General features: G+C 41.2%; 2 protein-coding genes across 2 annotated transcripts in view; one reads left to right on the forward strand and one right to left on the reverse strand.

Moving 5' to 3' along the window:
• cubn (cubilin (intrinsic factor-cobalamin receptor)) overlaps nucleotides 1–27,278 on the reverse strand; it is an 86,274-nt gene that overhangs the window by 28,512 nt on the left and 30,484 nt on the right. Inside the window, exons 25-41 of the mRNA XM_082545856.1 lie at nucleotides 15,617–15,798; nucleotides 14,394–14,550; nucleotides 13,635–13,825; nucleotides 11,715–11,874; nucleotides 10,312–10,493; nucleotides 9,548–9,716; nucleotides 9,071–9,252; nucleotides 7,885–8,038; nucleotides 7,554–7,670; nucleotides 7,325–7,438; nucleotides 6,677–6,805; nucleotides 6,403–6,535; nucleotides 4,859–5,064; nucleotides 4,252–4,433; nucleotides 2,881–3,073; nucleotides 1,634–1,831; nucleotides 384–530 (exon numbers count right to left, since the gene is read on the reverse strand). Coding sequence (XP_082401982.1) covers nucleotides 384–530; nucleotides 1,634–1,831; nucleotides 2,881–3,073; nucleotides 4,252–4,433; nucleotides 4,859–5,064; nucleotides 6,403–6,535; nucleotides 6,677–6,805; nucleotides 7,325–7,438; nucleotides 7,554–7,670; nucleotides 7,885–8,038; nucleotides 9,071–9,252; nucleotides 9,548–9,716; nucleotides 10,312–10,493; nucleotides 11,715–11,874; nucleotides 13,635–13,825; nucleotides 14,394–14,550; nucleotides 15,617–15,798 — 2,796 coding nt within the window. The remainder of the gene's footprint in view (nucleotides 1–383; nucleotides 531–1,633; nucleotides 1,832–2,880; nucleotides 3,074–4,251; nucleotides 4,434–4,858; nucleotides 5,065–6,402; nucleotides 6,536–6,676; nucleotides 6,806–7,324; nucleotides 7,439–7,553; nucleotides 7,671–7,884; nucleotides 8,039–9,070; nucleotides 9,253–9,547; nucleotides 9,717–10,311; nucleotides 10,494–11,714; nucleotides 11,875–13,634; nucleotides 13,826–14,393; nucleotides 14,551–15,616; nucleotides 15,799–27,278) is intronic.
• The window catches only part of LOC309713922 (uncharacterized protein), a 253,893-nt gene that overhangs the window by 18,934 nt on the left and 207,681 nt on the right, over nucleotides 1–27,278 (forward strand). The gene's annotated exons all lie outside the window — the stretch shown is intronic.

Genomic DNA, 27,278 nt, shown 5'->3' on the forward strand with positions numbered 1-27,278 from the left:
TATATGAACTTTGGGGGTCCATCAAAAACATGTATAGAAAAGACTCGAAGGTTACAGTTACAGTAGTTTGACCTAAAAGTGTGACCAAAAACAAATGGGAGCCCATCTGTTTTAATGGGTTCACATGGACATACAGGAGAGAATGCTTCAAGCAGTTATGGTAGGTTCGCACACTGAAAGCTTGTTACAACTTACTTTATGTTGAAAGTAAATGACCTCTTTCTTCTGTCATAGCTGAGAACTGTGGACAAAAAGGACTACCACCCAATTTGCTTTTATGTCTTTTTAAGACTGAAGCGTGTAGTATTTCAGCATCTTGGTGTTTTGTTTTGATCTTATGGTTATATGTCGTGTAGTTTAGTAATTAACTGCTAATGTATCACCTTTTGAGTAGGAGGCATTAAAGCCTTGGCCACTGATGCTGCCGTCTGAGGAGAAATGGATGTACATGGAGTCTCCTGTTGAGTGAAGAGATCCTGGATGATCCCGACCACATACGTTGGCCAGCACAGGGGACTGACTGCTTGCGCCTGGGAGTAACCAAAACAAAGGACATTCTAAACTGTCCAGAAGGCCAAACAAACCAACAACAGTCAGGTGGACATATAAATGCTCTCTACAAGTCCAGGGCACTGACTTTAGGGTCTTTCATGTTATCTGGTTTAAATAAGCATCTGCAGAAAATAATTTTTACTACTTTATATAAAAGAAAGCACTGCCATGCAAATAATTTATGTTTTTTAAGTGAAATGCAGATTTCAAATCACAAGATTTGGACAGGCAGAAAATAAAAATATTTCTGTGCCAATCATGTTTATAGTTGCACTAAATTGCACAATCAAGGTAATCCACGAGCCATCTTCACTTCAGCAATCAATGACATGTCCAGAGAAGCTCTAGCACTTCATGAAACAAGCATCTTAAGTTGGATGTTGCAACGACATCATACATTTCACAATGATCATTCCTCAAGGCAAAGACTTCTCAATTAGAAAGCTGTTGTTTTGATATATAGAATCCACACGTAAATAATGATGGGAGAATTATCAAGAGATCTATAACAATGCTGCACAGTATGTTATTAGATGCTGTCATTTGCCACAAATGAAACAAAATGAATAATATATATCATAATATAACATAACAACAGTAAAGCATCACTTGCTGAAATTTTCATAAATGCATTTTTGTGCTCTAATATTTTTTGTTTTTAAACACTTTAAGTCATTTACACATAATTTAGCCTAAAGCATAAGACAAGTTGTGGAATTTAAGCTCAAAACAAAACATGTCAGTTTTGCTCTTACTAGAATATTAAGTCTGAGGCTGTGGTCTGCCTCTAAACAAGAACATGAATTTTTCAACAATTCATTTTGGGAAAGAAAGGCAGGTGCCATCACAAGTTCTGGATATGTTACTATCAGACACCAAATCTTTCTATAAGAGTCAACTTGATGGTGTTAGATTATGTCATGTTTGGGGTGGGGGAATGTCACATTGAATTTCAAAGAAAACTGTTTTTAATATCTTTAAAAGCAGGGAAAACACAAATGGTCATTTCATCAGTTGAAATTGAATGACCTTAAAAATCCATCAGCACTATTATTCCTTAATGTTGGCTTTAATTACTTACCATCTCTGACAACAACGCTATCAAAGTAGCAGGTATGGCTGTCCTCTATGTCTAAAGACAAGATAGTAAGCTCTACAGTTGAGTCTGGAGAACGTATCAACCAGGTACACTCCTGATTAGGAGGGTAGTTTTCTGGCCAGCCAGGAGAATAGAGGAAGCCAGGAGTCTCTCCTGTCATTAGCATTCCACCGCATGCACCTGACACATATACAGAAAAACAACAAGATGAAGGTTGTATTTAACATTTCGGAAACACAGTAAGTCAGAGACCTGCGTATGATTTTGGACAGTGACTTCAGTTTTGAAAATCATATTAATATGGTCACCAGGACTGCTTTCTATCACTAAAGAAAATATATTTCCTCACCTGACTAAGAGTCTGATAGCAGCAGTCCGGGTTCTTACATGTACACAGAAATGTGAACATCTTACCCAATACTGAAGTCACTACATTTGGAAAGAAAAGCATCTGGACTTCTTTAAGTTGCTTGAAGATGTTTCACCTCTCATCTGAGAAGCTTCTTCAGTTCTAGGGTCAAATGGTGGAGAGTCCTAGATTTAAGCTCTGTGGGAGTGTCCCACAGGAAAAAAGCAAACTTGTCGAAAATAACATTAAAGCATCTGGGAAGGGATCTATAATCTAGTTTTGAGATCCCTTCCAGACGCCTTAATGCCCACTCACACCCTGGGCCATTTCACCTCAGGAAATCACATGATAGGGTGGGGTGAGGTTTCACAATGAGCTCACCTGAAACCTTGGCTGATTGTGCCCTACACCCATCTTCACACCTTGGCTGGTGTGATTAGGTAGAGGATCATTAGGGGGTCCATTGTCCCTCTTGAGGGGACACTCCCACAGGGCTTAAATCTGGCACTCTCCACCATATGACCCTAGAAGAAGCTTCTCGGATCTTCAAACAACTTAAATCCAGATGCTTTTCTTTCCAAGCTCCTTAGACTAGGATGACCTGGATGACTGAGAACCTTCACAGTCAAGTCACTACATTGCCTTTCAGTTCAATAAATAAGCGCAAATAATTAAGCACAAATAAATAAATAAATAAATAATGCCATTGGCATTCTCTCTATTTAATTTGTTTGTCTTGTGTGTTTCCCTGCAGTATTCTCAGATATTCTACATCAGCCACAGTAAAGGTTAGGTTTTTGTTTCCTCCCAGCTATAAGTCTGCATATGGGTCATGCATGGGTTTATGTAACAGGGCTGCTGAGAAACTACTGCTTCTCACCTGGTGTGATAGTGGGTGGTGGTCCAGAGTTCTGAATAGCAGTCCATTCCAAAAGGAAACCTTTTCCTCCCAACACTGCATCTGACTTGAACTGCACAGTGACAGTGCTTCCCAAACTTCTTACAGGAGGGGGCAGATTCAAACCACAGAATGTCCCAATAGGGTAGTAATGAATACTGGGACCATCAAATATCTGCAGAGACACAAGGATTGAGAATAGAAGCTGTGGTGAGGCGTGGTCGGTGGTGCCGTGGGGACTCACCTGCACGGCATCCACAATCACGCTCGCCATGTTAAAAACACGGGGAAGCGGGATTGTTTGGTATTGTGGTGTGTTGCATGTGCAGCTGGCGGCTTGTGTGCTGCAGCCGCGGTAAATAAAAACACTCTCTGGACCCTCCGTGTCTCAGAAGGCATTAGGCAAAGCCGTAAACAGACAGCCTTTTGGGCAACTATCCTAGTCCACAATAGTTTACAATAGCTTTGGTCTGTCTCTTTTGTAGATGTTGCACACTACTGAGTGTCACAGCAAATATAAAAACCATTCCATTCATTGATCTGTAGATCACACAGAATTAGATTTTGTCTTTCAAAATTGGGGTTAGGAGATTGCAACAGGACATGCAAAAGAAAATATCTATATTATCTTTGGTTGGGTTTTTTTGTACTATTTACTAAACATCTCCATCCTGACAAAATACTAACTAGTGTAAGGAGGAAAATACTTAAATTAAGCGCAAACTGATTAATCCACTCGTGTCAGTTCATTTGGAATGTCAGATGCAGATTTGATAAAAATGTATAAATTACGCAGCAACCTAATTCTAAAAGCAAAATTGTTTGCAACTCAATGCGAGTTTTGGTGTCAGGTTCTTCTGCTGCAGGAATTTTACGTCCTGCAAAACGGGGTTCAAAGAAGGGAAGTCAGTGGATCTATCCTGAAAACTTAGTTTGTGTGGTTTTTACTCTGATTAAAGCATTTACTTTAATAAAGTTTAAAAACATTAAATAAATAAATATTAAATTAAATAAAGTGTTATAATTTCAGAACCATGAACATGGGCACAGACCTTCGATAGAACACACATGGTTGTCCATTATCTCATCAGGTGTGCTTTAACACATGACTATTGTTAGTGGTGCCGACACAACTTCAGCTGCTGCACTATAACAATATGTGAGGTATAGATCTCACACACACACACACACACACACACACACACACACACACACACACACACACACACACACAACTCTCCCACAAATTCTGAGTTGTTATTGAGCCATAAGTTAATAAAAGTATGTACAATATTATAAAGATGTGACTGATATTGTTTGTAGATTGCAGTCTCTGAGCATTCACAATCTTACTTTCAGGTGGTCATAGTAGCAGTCATAAAGATCCTCGATGTCCATGTCCAAGAAGCGGATTTGGATGTAGCTGTCTCCATCTACAGTTACAGTCCAGTGGTAGTCAGCGTTATTGGGGTATGTCCTGGGATACAGTGGGGATGCTATCTGACCAGATTCCCCAGTCACATCAACACCATACACTGTGGAGCAGTGACACAGAAAAAAGAAACATTTCTCATTATATCCTTTTTTTATTGGTTACACAGAACATAACTCAGAGTAAACAGCTGGCTGAACTGACACTGACTTTCTTTGATTCACAACACACCTTACCTACAATGAGGTTATGACTACAACCCACATGTAAAGAAGGTTGAAACTGTATATATAACGTTCCATCTCTACACAGTCTCTTCACTAAAACTCGAGGTATAAAAAGCATAATCTCAAATATCTTATTAAAAATAATATGCTGGTTTTATTCTTTTGGTGACATATTTAGGATCACAGACCAGTAATACCCTTATCCATCCCTAGTACTGACCTCAGGAGAAAAATCTGAGAACCTGAGAAAAATGATGATATAGAAGATGGCTGGTTAATTCTCTCATACACAGACACTCACAGTGTGAGAAGGTGGCTCTGAATCCTGCTCCACTAACTGAAGCGTCTGAGACGAACTTGACCCACATGATATGAGCAATGACAGAGGTGTAGTTGGAAGGAAGCGAGTTTCCACAGAAGCGATCGACTAGAGGCCCAGTGGCGTTGCCTTCTCTGATTTCCAGGTAGTCATTTTGACAATCAGAGTCTCCTTGGAGCTGAAATGTACTAAAACAAAACACAATGCGATTGTTTGTCATATTTACTAATATAGGTTCCTGTGTGTATAGAAAAGTCATAAATTAACAGTGGTACAAGAGTGAATTATCTAACTTTAGTTCATGTAACAGACACCTAAGAAGAGGTGTAGTGCTATTTGTTTAAGTAGCAGAGTGTATCAGTTGTCATTTGTTTCTAAGGCTATTTTAGCACAGTGGGAAGTTTAAATTATTCTGCTGAATCACACATATAACATCACCATCCTTAAGGCCAGCATTGTGGAAATGGAGATGCATTCTCTGAAGGTGGTTACAGATAGCCAGATGTTGTCTAATATAAGGACATTGCTGGACAATACCTCCCACCCACTCCATAATGTGCTGGCCCATCAGAGTGAGAGACCGAGATTACCCAAATGCACCACAGAAAATCCACACAGAGAATGGCTCTTTACAATTTCCCTATCTTAAAGGATACACTGCATTTTGTTGTACACCCTTATCTGCACATCCTCTCAGAGAACATAACTGTCAGTATGATAAGAAGGGCACCTCAATTTCAGATTTCTTTTATATTTTTGTGTAATATATCAGGATATTTATACATTAGAGCTATTTATATTAATAAAGGTATTTTGTAATAGTTTGTAACAGATTGTATTACTTAATCAGCTCTCCACCTGAGTCTCAATCCTCAGGACCTCACACAGTTAAGCTTTTTCTAACAGGCAAGTGCCACAGTGTTTTCAGAGAGACACACTTGTAAAGCCTTTAGTTATTCTTATTATTTTTGTTAGGACATAAATGGTTGGGTGTGTTAATTTTTGAGACACTAATTTGTGCTCCAGGTGGTTCTTAAATAAATATGTTCTAACTACTATCTAAAACGTTATAGTCAAACCTTTCATGGTATATGATAAGGTCTTATACATTGCTTTTCTACTCTACTGGAAGATCTTATACAACATTCATCCATTCATACAAGCACCTTTTTCTATACCTAATGACTCTATTATGATTCAGCTGAAAAACTATGTTGTAACTTACAACATAACCATAAGTCTGTAAGCCAGAAGTATAAATCAGGCATAAGTGCTTCCTGTCTTACATTCACACACATTTATACTCATTAACACATCAGAGAGCAACTTGGTATTCCTCCTTACTCATGCAGACTAGAGAAGCCAGAGATTGAACCACCAACCCTCTGATTAGTAGATGACCCCCTAAAGCCACTCCCACGGATAGCCAGTCAACTAGTAATGCCTGTCTATGGAATACTGCTGATAGGAACTTATTTACAAGCTAACTCTGATAGAGTCAAAAAATCATGCTTAAATTGACTAACATAAACGAGAGCTGGATGCGGTTTCCTGGTGAACTGCGGATGGTCCACACACATTCCACATTAGGTGGATAAGCATCTGGATAGTTAGGACTGTTAAATGCACCAGTCTCCATCACAAGATCTCCTCCACAACCTGAGTAAAGGAAATAAAAAGAAAAAACCTGGATATCTTGTCCGTAAGAGTGTGTATGCATGATAGTAACGTGATTTTTAATTGGTTTTGATCATTTCTTATTGTGTGTGGATATAAGCAGTGTGACCCAGTATGACTTACTAGAAGTGGAGCCCGAGTAGGCAGCTCTGAAACCCTTTCTGGAGTAGGACTGGTCAGAGATGAATTTGACTACCAAAGAGTTGCTGAAGGATGTCACTGGGTGAGGTATTTCAGATCCACAGTAGCGCCCTAACAAAAGACAACATTAAGTTGTAATTTTAACATAAAGTTAATTTCAAAAATGTTAATTCTTTTTCACTTGGCTATCATTGATCTGAATTGTCATAATTTTTCCAGAGAGAACACATCCATAAAACCTGTGCTTATTTTGGTTGGTAGACTATTCGCTCCCTTATTGGGTCTGCTCATTTTTCTACTGCTAATTTGCACTGCTCCTGGTAGAATGCCATTCATTGTTGAAATGAAATAAAGATTGTATTTGAGCCAGTGAAATTAAATGCAACATATTACATTACAAGAATATCCAAACCAGGTGAAAAAGGCATTGTCACAGAACGACACCAACCTTATGTGGAAACTGGGCTGATAAAAAGGCGCTGTGGTCTGATACTCAATAGGATATTGTTTTCAGGATTCAGCACATCTCTTCTCTTATGATTAGAAAGGTTAGCTTAGGCAAGCACCACCCTTCTAAACCTAACTCTTACCAAAAACAGACAAGCAAAGACACATATAGTGAATATTTACCTATAGTAGGTGAATCGTAATTGTCTCCGTCCAAGATCTCCAAGAAATCGTGAGAACAATTGGCAAAGATCATCTCTAAGTCAAAGTCAGTGAATGAAAGGGTCACGTGGTTTACTGGGCACAAAAAGACAAGTCAGTGGTTATTGGAACAGTTTGCATCTCAAGTTTTTCTATATGAAATATATAAAAGAATGACATTTTCTAGTCCTCTTTAACTAAAGCAACTCACATGGTTCCTGTGCTCTAATGATCCAACTACAGTTCTGATTAGGTGGGTATTGTGCTGGATACCTTGGTGATGCAATGGCCCCACCATTATCATCTGTTACAATCGTTGCACCACAAGCTGTTGAAAACAAAAGTACATTGTCACCTGCACTCTGGCTTTGGCAACCAGAACATGGAGATCAAGCTGTTTGCAGCTAAAAAGGAGGAAAACTGAACTGAAAACTGAAGCAGTCTTCTCTGATGTAGCAGGGACAGAGGCATGAGTGGACAATCCCACTACAGCAGACAAATTATATCAGTGTTCAAGTGCAAAGAGGTTAAAGAAGACTGACCCTCAGAGAAGCGAGCGCTGAACCCACGGTGGTTGCCACTGGAGTCTGACCTAAAGCGAACATAAATTGTGTTCTGGGTGGAAGTGAAGGGAGGAACACTGGAACCACACACACGACCAAGCAGAGGAGAAGATGAGGTTGGACCATCATGGATCTACCAATGGACAAGCATATGTTTTCAGTAAAACTGTGGTTGTGTTGGCACATAATAAATGAACAAACAAATCACTTTTCATGCATCTATTTTCATAAATTTTGAGCACAGAAAGCACCTTCATATTGACTGGGGTGCACATTAGTTCTTACGTGACAGCTTAGTCAAACTACGCCATGATGCAAAATGCACATATCTCATTACAAAAAAAGAATATTGATGGGTTTATGATTAATTGATACAAAAACTTCATTTTTAACTGTATTTGCTTGCATACTCTGAGAAGTCCTGTAGAAGTCCTGCAAAAATATACTGAGTATACAGATATATATGGGGTGAAGGTGGCTGTAGCTCAGGTGGTAGAGCGGGTCACCTACTAACTGGACGCTTGGTTTTTCAGCCCCAGTCTACATACTAAATATCCTTGGGCAAGATACTAACCCCATGCTGCTCTCTGATGCATCCATCAGAGTATGAATGTGCATAAATGTTAGATAGGAAGCACTTAGAAACAGTGTAGAAAAAACTGCTGGTGGAAGTGGAATTTAATCTTAAGAGATAGAAAGACCACCCCACAGGGGAGTGGGGATTTTTTTTATACATATCTCTTGTCTCCCTCCCTCAGAGCTAACTAAGGAGTGCAATTTGCTATTGATAAGCTGGACTTTGTATTACTTTACTTGTTGACTCGGACTTGTTTTTTTTGGTCTTACATGTATGCATGTTACATGTGATTTTATAATTTGTTATTCTATGATGGTTTGCATCAAATAAAATAAAAAATAAAAGTTACATTAAAAAAATTCAGAAAGAGCCTAATTGTCTTGAGTCACACCGAATGGAAGTGTATAGATTAATAAATCAGGCACAAGAATGAAAAGTTCACTGTGGACTTTCTTAGTTTGCTGGCTTTTCAAGCAGTGATAGTGCTTTTGCCTGTCTTTGCCTTGTCAGCCTTAGATACAGCACACAGCAACAACCAAAGACAGCTGCTTTAATATTGCACCAACCAGTTGCTATTCAGTCACTTACAGCCACATAGTCAAAGTTACAGCTGCTGTGATATTCAATGTCCAGGTCTGTAAAGTTCAGAAAGACACGGTGGTTGGGATCCACGCTGATGACCCAGGAACAATCCACATTGTTTGGATAGCTGTTGGGATACAAAGGAGAATGGATTTCCCCTGAAGGTGCTGTGACTGGGCCTCCACAGCCTGCAAGAAGAAAGAGAGTTTATTAAAACCTACAGAGTACTGTATATATACATAAACTCTTAAGGCTTTGTAATTTAAAATGGAAGAAAGATAACAGGTGGTGAATTGTCAGCAGTCAAAAACTATTTCAGTAGTAACAACTTCAATCCAGTTGAGACTACAACAGCTACATTTCTGTAAAATATTGCACCCAGCTACAAAGTCTATAATCAAACTGCAAAACCCAAAGCTCTGATGCTGCATCCAGAAGAAGCATGCAGAGCTGTAAAAGCTGTATTTAATGATGCCTACCCACCTCCCTGGACTTCAGTCCAGCTTGCATTGAATCCTCGACCACTGACATAGGCATCAGATTTGAAGCGCACAGTGAGAAGGTTGCCAGTGCTGGAGACATGCATTGGGGTGGATGTAGTGCTGCATAGCTTAGCCAGCTGTGGGGCTGACAAGTCTGGCCCTCCATAAACCTGAGGAGAAATGACATCAATTCAATAAATAATCAAATGAAAAAGAAATCAAGTCAACAACCAGGTCAATTTATTGCCTTCTGCCATGAACCCCAACCAATCACAATAGTTTCAGTCAGGGGCGTAATTTCCCGGGGGGTTAGGGGGCTTATGACCCCCCCCCCAATAATCATCATCAATCATCAAATCTCAAATATTAATCACTCTCTGACCAAAATTCACTGAACCAGCAGCAAAAGAAGATCAAAACTACGCTTCACGGTTGAACAACATCGTCATGAATTTCCTCTGACTTTGGCTGTTTTGCTTCCACTATGATAAAATCGCACTTCCTGCACAGCTCTCTCTCTCTCTCTCCCAGTGAACTGAGAGAACAGTTTCCCGTCTCAAATCTCTGTTTTCTGCATTATTCGCTTGCTTATTACGCACCAGTCTACTGTTGTGTACAGTGCTGTCGGCCACTGTTTTTGTGGGGGTTTTGTCATTCAGTGCTTAATTCAACTGAACTGAATTAAAATTATATGAGTTTTGTCATGAATTCAGCTTTTGGTATGTTTATGAACTGACTACTACTAAGCCAACGTCTGTGTCTTACCTCCAGCACATCATAGTTGCAGTCTTGGTGGTACTCAACATCAAATTCATGGATGGTGATAGTTATACTGCTGCCAGCTGATGTGGTGATATACCATATACATTCTCTGTTATCTGGATATCTGTTAGGGTAGCCTGGGCTGCTGAAGGAGCCACTGGGACCAGAGAGATCCCCACCACAACCTGCAGGGACAAAGAAATCACTAAATCATGCATCAAATTAGTATTATTTTGTTTCAGTAATTATTTAGACTAAACAACACTTTTAATAAAGAGATTTTCACAGCACTTTTGTCAGCAGAAGAAAGGAAGGTGAAGAGAAAGCATGAGAAAAGATGCAATAAAGCACGCATTAACTCTTATCAAAACCAGAGATAAAAACCAACAGCCAGCTGACAAGTGTAGTATAAACTTAAAACTGCCTTTATAGTATACCGTCAAAGAAAAAACTACCTCCACTACCTGCAAAAGTCACACCTTCTCTCTATATGTGTGACAATCTGAAGAGACAAAGGAGATGTAGTCCTCAAATTCTTTAATTCTCACTCGCTTTTGCAACTTTGTACTTTTGTGTTACTCACAGCAACAACTCTAACTCATTGTTAGTCCATTTAAAAAACTCGATGCTTTTCCTCGACATTTTGCCGCGACGATTCAAAGAGCCGGAAAGTAAATAAGCGGCAGACAGAAATGAGGCAGGTCGAATCGTCTTGCGTTTCATGCATGCGCAGTAAGTGTTTTCGGCTGTTTCAATGTGGACGCACATCTCTGTGAAAACAACTGAAAAAGATAGTGTGGACGCGAAGCGTTTTCAGACGCCGTTTTCAAATCTATCTGGGCTAGTGTGGACGTAGCCTCAGTGTGTGGATGCACCTCGGTATATGAGATGCAGTACTTCTATTATTAGTCAGCGTTTAGTTACAATGGTCAGTTGTGCTGGAGAGTGTGCAGAGTGGTTGATTTACTGGTTGACATTCCTGCTCTCACTTGCGGCCATGATCTCTCGATAGTGAAGGAAAAAATAAAATTGTGAAAACTGATAGATGAAATGAGGATGTCAGAGATCTTCCTTATTGATAAGGTGATAAGTTTGATCGGGAAGGACTCAGTGAAGAGTGAAAACTCCTCCACATGTGGTGGTTTGGCCAACACACCAGAATGCCTTCTTGATGGCTTCAAGGTGAGGTGTGTTGACCTAGGAGGAGACCCCAGAGCAGATCCAGAACACGCTAGAGAGATTAGATCTCTGTGCTAAGTTAGTAGCACGTATTTAAAAATACAAAAATTCAATTTCATTTATTTATATAAATGTTTTAAAAACTATTTTAAATACTATAGTACACAGTATGTTTGTAATGGTTCTCTTGATCTGGTCTATAACAATCAAATATATTTCCCTCTTACCATTTTGGTACCACATCATCTGGAAGCCTGATGTCGAAACAGTTGAATCAGTTCTGAACACAATGTTGAGGGCTGAGCTTGTAGTGCTGCCGGCCGGGGGAGGAGTGTATCCACAGAATGTGCCAATCAGAGGCGCTTCTTGGTTAGGTCCATCATAGAGCTAGGGCAAGGATATACAGAGAAAGCAGAAAGTATGCACTGAAAATGGGCAGGAATGCCATGCTAATTTGGGGCTTGCTACGATTTCTTTGAACTGTTCTTTTTCCAGTGTGGAATGATTGCACAGCATACATAATTAATTATGTTTAAAAATTGTTTGGCCATTCTAGTGTATAGCGCAGTGGTCTGTGACCACAGTAAAGCATTCCCCTTCCACTTGGCATCGCCGCCTTTCTAGGCCATACCAGAGCCAAACACTTCTCAGTGGCAGAATTCTTAAGTTCTGCCTACTCTATTCACACTATCACTGCAATTCCCCAGTACTTCCTCTTTTCCAAACTCATGCTCCCAGGCCTACATCACTGGCATCGGTGATGACCCCGGATGAATGGGGAGACCAGACAGGTCTTGAAAAGAAGTCTGACATACATCCTTTGCGTTGCAATTCATTCAGTGGTTCAGACAGTTGTGAAAAATTGGGAACAATCTGGTAGTATGAGCCAGCCATGCAAGGAAACCTTTGATCTCCTTTGATGTTAATTGGAAATGACACGATGTGACCAAGGAATCTGAAATATGTTCTGAAAAGGTTGGAGTTTTTCATATTGACAGTCAGCTTGGCCTCCTGGAGCTTTTGGAATAGTGTGGGGATGCCCTCATGGTACTGTTCCCATGATGATGAATAGATGATTATGTCATCCAGATAATAGGTTATTTCCATTAGTTACTGGAAGGTTGCTGGTGCATAGACTGAAGGCTATGACCTTGATTTGATATAATCCTGCAGGAAAGGTTAAAAACAGTCTTATCTCATCTATTCTCCATCTGGCACTGCCAGTATCTATTGTCCATGTCAATAGTGGAGAAGACTCAAGGCAGCCAGGGAGTCTAGCATTTCCTAAATGGTGGTCAAAGGGTGAGCATCTGTCTACATGACCACACACTGCTTTATGTAATTAACACAGAAACAGGGCTTCCTACTTTTGAGATGAGGGTCGCAGGTGATGTCCAAGCAGGTGAGAATAATTCAATGATGTTTCCCGCTGACATTTCCTCCACTAGCTCGTTCATTATTTTGAGTTTTGCTCAGACGACTCAGTGTTCAATGGGCACTTCCCAGGTGACAACGATTTAAGGAGTTAGCAGATAAAGAGGTGTAGAGAGAATTTTCTCCTTAACATCACAGATTTCCTCAGTCACACTGTGACATGTTTTTACATGTGCGAAATAGCATCTGCCATTGAAGTCATTACAGCTCAGATTTCCTTTAGCATCTCTGACAGGTAACATTTAAAAACAGGCAAATTTCGTTTTCTGGTTGTTATCCTGCTGCTCTCCTTAAACTCATGAACCATGCAGCTTAAGTTCTTATAACTTTTTGTGGGTCTGCCAGAAGTTGCATAATGAGGACGTTTTATCATTGAAGGAGGGAAAAACAGATAATGTTAAAGTAGCAGTCATTTAAAGCAAATCATTAACTCACAAAATGTTGAAACTTATTTCAGCAGCCAATTTATAGATGTTTATTTTATTGGGATAGTTGCAAATTTTAGTAACTGTTATCTTTAGTTAATGTCACATAATAAAAAACCAAAGGGGTCAGTTGTATATACAAGTATTTAAATTTTTGTAAACAAATTGGATTGAAAAGATGCACAAAATCAAATTTTGTTTATTTACAAACATGCCTGGTGAGAGTTTCGAGTCATTCTTTCTTTTATTTATTTTCTTTTATAATGTTGAGAGATGTGGATGTGTTACCTTAATGTAATCGAATGTACAAGCAGCAGAGGTGGCCTCTAGCTGGAAGGCTGTAAAGGTGTAGTTGACGGTATTTCCACCGCTGGCTTGGATTGTCCAGCTACACTGGCTGTTGTCCGGATAGTTGTTGGGAAAGTTCAGTGACTCGATCACTCCTCTGTGTTTGCCAGAGATCAAAATACTATCGCATTCTGAAATAAAGAAATATTGAACACAATAAGAAGATCACATATGGTATTCCTACTCCGATAAATGGAAATTATTAAAAAGAATATGTGCAGGATCATCATTATCATTTGTTAGCCATCTTTACAAGAACAAGAAAGTTATGTAATAGCATATATAGCAAACTCAAGTATTTTAGTTATCACTGATGATGACTAATTTTATCTGACCTTGTGGCCTGATGTTTTTATCCAACACTTCTATTATTTAAATTAGTGCTGTCAGTGTTAATCTAAATAAAATGACCTTAAAGCCATAACCGCATTAACGCAGTAAATCTCCGTTAGCGAGTTAGCGTGGATCGCCCTGTGCGCGGGGCTACATGGCACTAACGCGTAAACAAGCTGATGCCGTGTTAATGCGGTTATGGCGTTAACATCATTTTAACGAGATTAACGCTAAAAGCACTAATTTAAATACAATTTTGGCCATCTCTGGTAATATCTCATAAATTATCAGAATTGCTCCAAATCTTCGTAATTATTTAAATTCACAAACATAGATAATGTAAAGAAACAAAATATGTTTTCTTACGAGAAGTGTAGGAGGCAAGGAAGCCTCCTGCGTTGACGCTGCTGTCTGTGCGGAGTTTGACGTAGAGCTCATTGCTGGAAGAGTTGATGGTACTCGGCAGGTCACTGCCACACAGCTTGGCCAGTTGTGGAGCACTGCTGCTGTTGCCATCATGTACCTAACAGATACAGATAACAGAAACAAAATGAAATTTAGAAGTAAAATGAACTAAAGAAAAACAATTTCAATAATTGAAATTTTTGAAAGTGTTATTTTCAACACAGGGAGTAACAACTTGTTTACATATGTGTATGAAAAAAAAAGCAAACAAAATCTAACAAAATATGCACTACTTTGTCATAATTACACCAACCTAAAATACTGGCAGCCACCAGTGCTACCCCTCTGCCTCCTAGTAGATACACTCATGGTATCACTTTCCAAATCAATTTCCAGAAAACTTGACCTCTAACCTTTGACCTTGATCTCATTGAGATTCAAACTCATCCAAGATTTTAAGTTGCTACACCTATGGTATCGATTTGAAAATTCTGTTGACTTCCTTCTTGCAGTTATTTTAGATTCTGAAATGTGCTTTAAAACTTCATTACCAGGATAGCTTTCTTCAGACTTGGGAATATCACCAAAATTTGACCCTTCCTGACTTGTCATTATGCTGAAAAACTAATGTATTTATCTCTGGTAAAGTGGGTCACTACAGTGCTCCCTTTGTTGGGCTTCCCCATAAAACTACAAATAGGCTGCAGGTTATCCTGAATTCTGTTTCAAGGTTATTAATGAAAACCAATGACAGAGAGCACATCAGTCCCCTCTTAGCAGAGTTATACTGGCTTCTAGTACTCATTAGAATAAAAACACCAAGAATGAACTAAACCTTGACTCCTTTTTCTCTCCTTTTTTCTCCAATCTTTTTTCATAATCTGATAAAGCCTCTGGGCTGAGTGTTGGCTTTCTCCGAGTCCTTTAGATCCCACTGACACCTCCAAGCAAGTTGTTTTATACCCTAAACTGAAAAAAACCTACTTCAGTCTAGCTTTGTAATGATTTTGTTGTTGTTTTCAAACACCAAGCTGAGTAAGCCTGCTGCGCATCCATGTTTATCTACAGTTATGTACATCCATTAGAAAATGTTTGAATATGCCCCAAAATGAAACGTTCAATTACTTTCATACTTTAGTCTTGCATAACAATGCAACCATATGACTTAGAGGTAGAATACTCACAGCCACATAATCATAATAACAGTTAGCATTAGATTCCAGATGGAAATCAGAGAAAGAGAGCAGGAGTTTGTTGCCCTGGTTGGTCCTAATGTTCCAGTAGCACTCAGCATTTGGGTGGTAGGGTAGCGGGTAGTTAGGAGAGGAGAATGCTCCAGATGCAGTTGTCAACGTCCCTCCACAGCCTTGGAACAAAGGATAAAATAAAACATGTAGATGAGGGGAAAAAAGACAGAAAGCATATTTTTATTTATTTATTTTTTTACATTTTACTGTTACAATCAAACTTGAAATGAAAAAGTACTGTTTTCTACATGCTGTAATTGTTGTACAGTAAAGGGTAAACATTTCTTGTTATTATTAAAGGTATGAAATAAAGTCTTGTGAAACATACCAACTGGTCAGCTGGCTTACGCCTTAGATAAGAAGATAGAAGTATAGCTAGACAATTCCCTCATAAGCTTCAATCAGCAGGTGGACTGTGGAGAGGGTCCTTTCAGTGTTTCAGGTCCTCTTTACAAAAAACTATATAACCTATATATAGTTTGAGACATTGTGGATGTTGGGTATCGAAGAATCCATAGGTCCCTCATCCTATTCATGTAACCCCTTCAGCCAGGGTTACTTGTGTAGTAGCATTCCAACAATGACACACACACATATACATATATATATATATATATATATATATATATATATATATATATATATACATACACTCAACAAAAATATAAACGCAACACCTTTGTTACTGCTCCCATTCCCCATGGGATGGACGTAGAGACCTAAAATTCATTCCAGATACACAATATAACCATCCCTCCCAAACAGTGGTCACAAATCAGTCCAAATGTGTGGTAGTGGGCACATCTGCTATATTGAGATAATCCATCCCACCTCACAGGTGTGCCACATCAGGATGCTGATCTGACATCATGAGTAGTGCACAGGTGTACCTCAGACTGCCCACAACAAAAGGCCACCCTGGAATGTGCAGTTTTGTCTCACAGCAAAATGCCACAGATGCCACAAGCAATGAGGGAGCGTGCAATTGGCGTGCTGACAGCAGGAATGTCAACCAGATCTGTCGCCCGTGCATTGAATGTTCATTTCTCAACCATAAGCCGTCTCCACAGGCGTTTCAGAGAATATGGCAGCACATCCAACCGGCCTCACAACCGCAGACCTCGTGTAACCACACCAGCCCAGGACCTCCACATCCAGCAGGTTCACCTCCAAGATCGTCTGAGACCAGCCACCCAGACAGCTGCTGGAACAATTGGTTTGCACAACCAAACAATTTCTGCACAAACTGTCAGAAACCGTCTCAGGGACGCTCAACTGCATGCCCGTCGTCCTCATCGGGGTCTTGACCTGACTCCAGCTCGTCGCCGTAACAGACTTGTGTGGGCAATTGCTCACATTCGATGGCGTCTGGCACGTTGGAGAGGTGTGCGCTTCACGGATGAATCATGGTTCACATTGTTCAGGGCAGATGGCAGCTGAGAATGTCCCAGTTCTTGCATGGCCAGCATACTCACCGGACATGTCACCCATTGAGCATGTTCGGGATGTGCTTGACCGGCATATACGACAGCGTGTACCAGTTCCCACGAATATCCAACAACCTCGCACAGCCATTGAAGTGGAGTGGACCAACATTCCACAGGCCACAATTGACAATCTGATAGACTCCATGCGACGATGTGTTGCACTGCATGAGGCAAATGGTGGTCACACCAGATACTGACCGGTTCTGGGTCCCCAGACCCCCAATAGCGCAAAAAACTGCACATTCCAGGGTGGCCTTTTGTTGTGGGCAGTCTGAGGTACACCTGTGCACTACTCATGATGTCAGATCAGCATCCTGATGTGGCACACCTGTGAGGTGGGATGGATTATCTCAATATAGCAGATGTGGCCACTACCACACATTTGGACTGATTTGTGACCACTGTTTGGGAGGGATGGTTATATTGTGTATCTGGAATGAATTTTAGGTCTCTACGTCCATCCCATGGGGAATGGGAGCAAAAACAAAGGTGTTGCGTTTATATTTTTGTTGAGTGTATATATATATATATATATATATATATATATATATATATATATATATACAGTGGGGCAAAAAAGTATTTAGTCAGCCACCGATTGTGCAAGTTCCCCCACTTAAAATGATGACAGAGGTCAGTAATTTGCACCAGAGGTACACTTCAACTGTGAGAGACAGAATGTGAAAAAAAAATCCATGAATTCACATGGTAGGATTTGTAAAGAATTTATTCGTAAATCAGGGTGGAAAATAAGTATTTGGTCACCTCAAACAAGGAAAATCTCTGGCTCTCACAGACCTGTAACGTCTTCTGTAAGAAGCTTTTCTGTCCCCCACTCGTTACCTGTATGAATGGCACCTGTTTGAACTCATCATCTGTATAAAAGACACCTGTCCACAGCCTCAAACAGTCAGACTCCAAACTCCGCCATGGCCAAGACCAAAGAGCTTTCGAAGGACACCAGGAAAAGTATTGTAGACCTGCACCAAACTGGGAAGAGTGAATCTACAATAGGCAAGCAGCTTGGCGTGAAAAAATCAACTGTGGGAGCAATCATCAGAAAATGGAAGACATACAAGACCACTGATAATCTCCCTCGATCTGGGGCTCCACGCAAGATCTCATCCCGTGGGGTCAAAATGATCATGAGAACGGTGAACAAAGATCCCAGAACCACACGGGGGGACCTGGTGAATGACCTGCAGAGAGCTGGGACCAAAGTAACAAAGGTCACCATCAGTAACACACTACAACGGCAGGGAATCAAATCCCGCAGTGCCAGACGTGTTCCGCTGCTGAAGCCAGTGCATGTCCAGGCCCGTCTGAAGTTTGCCAGAGAGCACATGGATGATACAGCAGAGGATTGGGAGAATGTCATGTGGTCAGATGAAACCAAAGTAGAACTTTTTGGTATAAACTCAACTCGTCGTGTTTGGAGGAAGAAGAATACTGAGTTGCATCCCAAGAACACCATACCTACTGTGAAGCATGGGGGTGGAAACATCATGCTATGGGGCTGTTTTTCTGCCAAGGGGACAGGACGACTGATCCGTGTTAAGGACAGAATGAATGGGGCCATGTATCGTGAGATTTTGAGCCAAAACCTCCTTCCATCAGTGAGAACTTTGAAGATGAAACGAGGCTGGGTCTTCCAACATGACAATGATCCAAAACACACCGCCCGGGCAACAAAGGAGTGGCTCCGTAAGAAGCATTTGAAAGTCCTGGAGTGGCCTAGCCAGTCTCCAGACCTCAACCCCATAGAAAATCTGTGGCGGGAGTTGAAAGTCCGTGTTGCTCGGCGACAGCCCCAAAACATCACTGCTCTCGAGAAGATCTGCATGGAGGAATGGGCCAAAATACCAGCTACTGTGTGTGCAAACCTGGTAAAGACCTATAGTAAACGTTTGACCTCTGTTATTGCCAACAAAGGTTATGTTACAAAGTATTGAGTTGTATTTTTGTTATTGACCAAATACTTATTTTCCACCCTGATTTACGAATAAATTCTTTAAAAATCCTACCATGTGGATTCATGGATTTTTTTTTCACATTCTGTCTCTCACAGTTGAAGTGTACCTCTGGTGCAAATTACTGACCTCTGTCATCATTTTAGGTGGGGGAACTTGCACAATCGGTGGCTGACTAAATACTTTTTTGCCCCACTGTATATATATATATATATATATATATATATATATATATATATATATGGTGCAACGATGCACAAAATTCACGGTTCGGTTCGATACTTTGGTGTCACCGTTCGATATTTTTTCGATACAAAAAAAATGTTCATGCCTTTTTAGTTTGTCATTTATTAAAATTATAAATATATATTTTAACTCAAAAGTACAGTTTTTAAATTTAATGTTGCTGAAACAAAAGTAATTAAAAAAATAAATATATCTCAGGGCTCTCAAAATTTCAAAATCCCTGGTAGCCCTTCGGGCAGGGACTCTTCAGTTTTTGGTAGCCCAAAATAAATGTAAGTAGCCCGAATAAAAAGGAGAGCAATTTTTTTGATTGATGTTTTGTTTCCTTTACAATATTATACATTAAAGTGTAATATTGTAAAGGAAACAAAACATTAATCAAAAAATTGTTGAAACACAAATTACAACATTGTATAAAAATTACAATCATCAACTCAAATACTTGGTTCTAATTGAACAGAAATTTCTATGAACTTGTAAGAACTGTGTAGGACATGGATCAGTCTGTGTCAGATCCTGAATTTGAAATTTCCACTGAAGTCACGGGTAAGAGACAAGTGGAACCAAGATCGAGGCCATTTGCTTTTTGAAGTTTGCAAAGACTGCTAAATTTTGCCAGTGGTAGTTCACTCTTTGCAACATAGTACGCTGTTCTAAACAGATTTTCAGGTTTATTTTTAGTATGTTATTTGCAATTGGTGTTTGTTCTGGGAAAGATATTGCAGACTGAGCAATAATGCGTTTCTTGCATTTCTCATGGGTTCTAATGGGGGCCTTTCTTAAAATGACTGGTCCCAGTAACAAAGGCGCTTGTCAACTCAGAAATCGAGAGAAAACCAACAACACTGTTGTAACTTTATGCAGTGTTGCTCCAACTGCCCGTGTAGCGTGGGTTGTGGTCAACAATAACTTTAGACCAAGCACAGAGGACTGAGACGAGGCTATGGTGGAGGTCCGGACTTTTACTCCATAAGCTCAGAACACATACAATAACACAGTACCACCTACTGGTGGGAGGTAGTAATAGCTGCTGCTTATTACAATATACCACATCCCTCTTTTCCGAGATAAAGATACTACCTCTTAACTCCAATATTTTGTAACATAAATGCACCTTTTAAATCGTAGGAACATTAACAATATTATATTCTTGAGACATTAAGTAGAGCACACCTCAGATTGCTTGTCACTTGAGCAATGCAAATACACATCAGTGTAGTGTTTTGAAACAGATGAACACATGACAGATTAGATAAGACATGTCAAAATGAACATATGAAACATGACATATTTTCTCTCTTTTCCAACAAGACAGTTATCTAGCTTGTACAGAACAACGCAGGTACAGGATAGAGTGACTTTAAGTTTCCCAATCACTTAGTCTCTATACCTGGCAGGGCGTATTATTGCTCGGCCACTGCGTGTGTAACATGTGGGTGTGTTGTCCATACTTGCAGGACTAGAGTTTTGTGGGGTGTCATTTGCTGGTGGCTCCACTGGCTCTTGGGTGTGAACGGACAGTTCATCTGGGTCCATGGGTGTGTCCTTGAACAGACTTGGGTGTATTTTCCTCAGATGTCTCCTGTTCCTCCTGAGCACTTTACCATCTGGTGTTTGCACAGTGTAGGAGCGTGGTTCCTCTCGCCGATGAGTTACAACAGCTGGCTCCCAACCGCGCCTTGTTTGCATGTGCACAGTCTCGCCTGGGGTCAGAACAGGCAATGGTCTTGCGTGCTGATCATAGTGGCGTTTCCGCTTTGATTGCAACCTGCGCACTTTGTCGTGAATGTTCTGTGGGGTTGACTGCCTCAACACAGCACTGGTGCATGGCAGGGTGCTGCGGAGAACCCGTCCCATCAACATTTGTGCAGGTGACACACTAAGTCCTGTGACTGGAGTGTTCCTCAAAGACAACAGCACTAGATGTGGGTCTGTTCCAGTCCGTGCGGCTTTCTTAAGTGCATGTTTGACAGTCTTTATGGCTCGCTCCGCCATGCCATTCGAAGAAGGAAAGCCGGGACTGGAGAAAGTTAGCTTTATCTCCCAGGATGCTGCAAACGATCTCATCTCGTGGCTGGCGAATGGAACATGATCGCTCACTATCTCTTTGGGAATTCCGTGTCTTGCGAAGACTGATTTCATCTTCTGAATCACAGAGTGTGCCGTTTTGTCAGGTAAGTTAAGAACTTCTGGATATTTTGATAAATAATCCACTAACAAAAGATATGGATGATCGTTCAGTTCGAAGATGTCTGCTCCGATTTTCATCCATGGCAGCTCTGGAATCTGGTGTGGAATAAGCGGTTCAGCCTGGTTCTTTGGCTGCATTTGCTGGCATTGTTCACACTTTTCAAGCATGGTCTCTATGTCGCGTGACATGCCAGGCCAGTACAGCACTCTTCTTGCTTTCGCTTTTGTGCGCTGCACGCCTTGGTGGGCAAGGTGCAGCTTCTCCAGGATCACACGCCTGAAGCTTTGGGGTATTACGATCTTGTCCCCGATCATAATAATGTCATCGTGGAAACTGATATCGTGTCTCATAGGCCAGTAGCTGTGGAGTGTTTTGTCTAAACTCTTCCTTCTGGGCGGCCATCCGTTGAAGTGTCTTTCGCGCACGGCTTGTAGTACGCTGTCTGCTGCCACTGCTTTTTTCAGGTCACACAATGTTTTCTCGCTCAATGCTGCTGTGGCCTCCAGAGCATACACAACTCTTTCATCATTTGCGTTTTCACTCACGTTTCCGTCGTCACTGGTAGTTGTGGCACGTGAGAGTGCATCGGCTATGAACATGTCTCTGCCGGGGGTGTATGTGACGGTGAGATCATATCTCTGTAGTTGCAGCAGCATTCCTTGTAGCCTCGCTGGTGCCTTGCATAGCGGTTTGCGCACTATCGCCTCCAGGGGTTTATGATCAGATTGCACTGTCACTGGTCTTCCATAGACATACTGGTGGAATCGTTTAGCGGCAAACACAATGGCTAGCAACTCTTTTTCTATTTGTGCATACCTTTTTTCTGTGTCTGTGAGTGCTCGTGACGCGTAACACACAGGTTGTCCGTCTTGTAATAGGCATGCGCCCAGCCCATCTTTTGAAGAATCGGCCTGCAGTGTTAGTGGTTTCTTGTGGTCATAAAATCTCAACACTGGAGCTTGTGTGAGCGTCGACTTGAGCGTCTGTAACGCTACTGTGTGATGTGGCTGCCACTGCCACACTGTGTCCTTCTTGAGTAGCTGTCTCAAAGGTGCTGTGAGCGATGCTTCATTTTGGATGTACTGTGCCAAAAACTTTGTCATTCCCAGCAGACGCTGAAGGCTTTGTTTGTCTTCTGGAGTCGGCATGTCGACAATAGCTTTGATCTTTGAAACATCTGCTTTCTGCCCTGCTGCTGTGATGATATGGCCCATGTATTTCACTGTGTCAACTTTGAACTGAATTTTGTCCTTGTTAAACTTCACGTTAGCTGCTCTTGCTTTCTCCATGACCTTCTGCAGGATTTCATTGTGTTCGTGCTCTGATGTAGCTGCAATTATCATATCATCTGCAATGATAAATACACCAGGAATGTTGCCGAAAGTCTCACAATTCTTTTGTTGAAAGACCTCGCTGGCTGATTTGATCCCGAATGGGAGTCGGAGGAAGCGATATCGGCCCCAAGGTGTATTGAAGGTACAGAGCTTTGATGACGGCTCGTCCAGCTTGATCTGCCAGTATCCATCTTTTTCATCCAATATGGTGAAGATGGATTTTCCTGCTAGCTTGCTGCGAACGTCCTCGTGTGTGGGAATGGAGTAGTGCTGGCGTTTAACTGCTTGGTTCAGATCACAAGGGTCCAAGCACACCCTTAGTGTTCCGTTCTTCTTCTGTGTGGCGACAAGACTGTTGACCCAATCTGTAGGCTCATTGACAGGCATTATGACATCTCTGTTTTGTAAGTCCTGTAGCGTCTTCTTCAGCGCATCCATTATGGAGAGTGGCACGTTCCTGCATGCGTGAATCATAGGTGTTGCATTTGGGTCAATATGTATGTGGTGAAGTCCAGGGAACTCACCTAAGCCTGTGAACACATCAGCGTACATCTCCACAAGTTCTTCCGAGGTAGAAGGTGGTTTAGCTGATTTCGGTACAGAGGATGTCATGGCAACGGTCTCAACTCGTTGCACCAGATGGAGCTCTTCACAAGCTTGTCCACCTAGGATCGGTTTATCTGCATGGCTTGATACAAGAAAGTCAAACACAGCCTTGTGCTTCCGTGCTTCACACTCAAGAGACACCACACCATCTGCACGTATGCGGGCTCCACCAAAAGCTATGAGTACAGTCTTTGTGGGCTGTAACCGAGGCATATCTGGTAACTCGTCATAAACTGATCTGGGGAGCACATTTGCGTCCGCACCTGTGTCTAGCTTGAAGGTGAGTGGTACGTCTCCGATTGTCACACTTTCATGCCATTTGCCAGTCTTGTGCTTGTCGCTGGATACCATGCCGATGTATAGTGAATCGCCATCAGTTTCAATGTTGTTAATAGTTTTTGTTTTCTTGAAGTGTCTACTCTTCTCTGCGCTAGCTCTGCACACTTTTGAGAAGTGGTTATTTTTCCCACACTTGTGACATGTTGCCCCATAGGCTGGACACTGTCGGAATGCGTGTTTGTTGCCGCATTTGTGACAAACTGTTTGTTTGTCGTTGCTCAGTTTGTTTTTACTGTGTCCTGATTTAATGTATCCTGGCATTTTTCTTAATGCGTCCACTGACGTGTCTTGGGCTGCAGTTATTGACTGCATGGCCTGAATCTGTGACTTGGCCACTTCTGCTGATCTGCATATTTCTATCGTCTTGCGCAGTGTGAGGTCGTTGTCACGAAGCAATCTCTCTTTTAGTCTTGCGTCACTTATGCTGAACACCAATTTATCCCTGATCATGTCGTCCTCATTGATCCCAAATTCACAACTTTTACTTCTCTGACGGAGTTCCGTGACATATCTGTCCACTGTTATATCCGCCGACATTGGGTATGACCAGAACTTGTGGCGTTCAAAAACAACGTTCTTTCGTGGACTACAGTATTCCTTAAACGTTTTCAAAATGTCCGCCATTGTCAGTGCGTCTCCGGTCGGGGTCACTGTGAGCGTGTTGTACACTTCAAGCGCTTCTTCGCCGATAGTGTGGAGAAGAATGGCTATTTTAACCTTTTCATCCTTCTCCAACGCACCCGTAGCAGTCATATACAGTCCGAATCTTTGTTCCCATCTGCGCCAGGTCTCAGATAAATTGCCTGTGAGCAGTAGCGGTGATGGTGGCTTGAATTGCTCCATGCCGTTAGCAATGGCTACTGTTAGCTAATCTACGGCTAGCTTACTCACGTCGCGGTCCCTGTTCACACGGTCTTGCCGACTTCTGACACCATGTTGTAACTTTATGCAGTGTTGCTCCAACTGCCCGTGTAGCGTGGGTTGTGGTCAACAATAACTTTAGACCAAGCACAGAGGACTGAGACGAGGCTATGGTGGAGGTCCAGACTTTTACTCCATAAGCTCAGAACACATACAATAACACAGTACCACCTACTGGTGGGAGGTAGTAATAGCTGCTGCTTATTACAATATACCACAAACACACCCGGCAGAACATTATGTTATTTACACGGGTGCACATAAGTGGTCCGCATGTGCGCATTCGCTGTCAAAATAAAAGACGCGCACTAGAGCTGGGCGATAGAACGATAACGATATGTATCGCGATATAACTTTTACTCGATAGAGAAATTAAGCTATCGCGATAGACCTCGCCGTTCTTCTCCTCTTAAAAAAAAAAAAAAAAAAAAAAAGGTCAGCCAATCCAAATTAAGTAGCGCAGAGCCGAACCAATCACAGCCGCAGCGTCACGTCGCGTGACTTGTTACGTACAGCACAAGTGCCAAGCCGCACGTGTGTTTGTTTGGGAAGCAGCCAGCGGGTAATGGAGTCAGCGCGTAATGGAGGAAATGAGTGTGCCGACTAGAAAAATCAACCGAGCGTGACCGAAGAGAAAACAGATGATGGTTCCAACGCCGGAGAGATTGTCGAACGGAAGAGCCATAGAAGTTCCGTAGTGTGAAGGTATTTCGGCTATTTCAAGTCTGACAAAAAACAGAGTAGCGTGCACTGTAAATTGTACCGAAAGCAAGTCTGGAAATACAGTAAACTGGTGCATGCGTCACACTGTGCGCCACGTTATTGTTTCGGTGAAATGAATTTCTACAATACTGTTACTGTTAATTCTACTCTCTGCAGTGTTTAAATGCTTACATATACACACAGTTACTGTCCCTCCACACATACGACTCGGTTCTGCTTCTATGCCCCAGCTTGGTTTACTTTTTCCCACCGAGGCTTCTAGACTTCTGATTGGCCAACATTTCTGCACGGTTAGGAATCTAGCGCCACCTGCTGCTTTGGCATGTTCATAGCAGCGTTTTCTTTCATTTCTCCCTTTATGTGTGGACGGGATTATTTTTAAAACGAAAACGGAAAATCTCCGTTTTCAAAAATACCCGTGTACGTGTGGACGTAGCCTCAGTCTCTGACTGGAAGCGCTAATTCGTCATTCGGCTTTTGTCAGACTAAAGTAACTGTTAAAAGTGTTTGAAAAGCTCAGCTATACAACAAGGAGAGATTGAGAATTTCCTTTTAGTTCTCAGTTTATTTGATATTGACAAAAGTTAGTCAGTTTTGTCTGTTCTTCTGTAAAACAAACTAAGATTTATTTTTAGAATTAATATTTTGTTTCTAAGTGGAATTGACAATTTAGTCTGTTTCGTTTGTTCTATTTTGAAACTTAAACGCTTTAGCGGCTGCCTTTTGTGTAGTTTGCAATATTTGCCTTTATCTATCTGAAAAAGTCTCATGTTCCTTAAGTACATCTACCCTGTTGAACTTATTATGGGAAATAAATATTTAAATAAAAACAAGCTGCTGATTATTTCACATTTTACTTGTGAGCAACGGCACATTTAAATCTTACAAATATAGTTATTTGGCTTATATCGTGATAGATATCGTTATCGCCTGAAATGAAAAAAACATATTGTGATATGAAAAAATCTCATATCGCCCAGCTCTAACGCGCACCAGATAAGAAGTTGCAACGCGCGTTTGCGTCCATATAAAAAGCACTGTTTTTGTCCGCTAGAGTGGGATTTTCACGGCACATTCTGCACCACATCTCTGTGCGTTCATCATTTGTTTGAAGCCAGCTCACCTCCTGCAACCACTTTTCCGAGAATACGTGCTTCTTTTGTGGTTCGGACTCCTTCTGACATTTCTTTGGAGGTGGAGGAACACCAAAGTAATTGCTTAAAGGAGCTTCTTCGACATCTTTAAGAGTTCTAAACAAATGTCTGTCCTCCTCCAGAAAATCTTATGTATGCAAACACGCGTTGCAACTTCTTATCTTGTGCGCGTTTTTGTTTTTTTTTTGACAGCGAATGCGCACCAGCGGACCACTTATGTGCAGCCCTGGTTATTTAGCTCATCATTTCGCAGCCACAGAAATTATTTTGTCCATGAAACCATAAAGCTGCACTTTCTTTTTGTCTTATAGTCTGATTTGTCATAACTTTTCCGTTTTGTGGTAAGCTTTTCTTTGGCTTTCACTTCTTCACCCTGACCTGTCTTATTTGGCTCAGCAGAACTGAAATATATATCCTGCTGCTTTTACACACACACACACACATAACAACCTCTCACATGTTTAAGCTTGCTGCGGGAGATTTCACTTGTCATGTTTGCATAGTAAGCTAACGATTGATAAGACGATGTCAGAGGAATTGGTGCGCAAATTATCATCACTCACAGATCAGTGCTGTCGCTCTCTATACACAGTTCCCGCGATTGCAAAGTGAAAGCAAAAAAACAAGC

The sequence above is a fragment of the Aulonocara stuartgranti genome (genome assembly GCF_965226115.1).
Source record: "Aulonocara stuartgranti genome assembly, chromosome: 9".
Classification (NCBI taxonomy): domain Eukaryota; kingdom Metazoa; phylum Chordata; class Actinopteri; order Cichliformes; family Cichlidae; genus Aulonocara; species Aulonocara stuartgranti.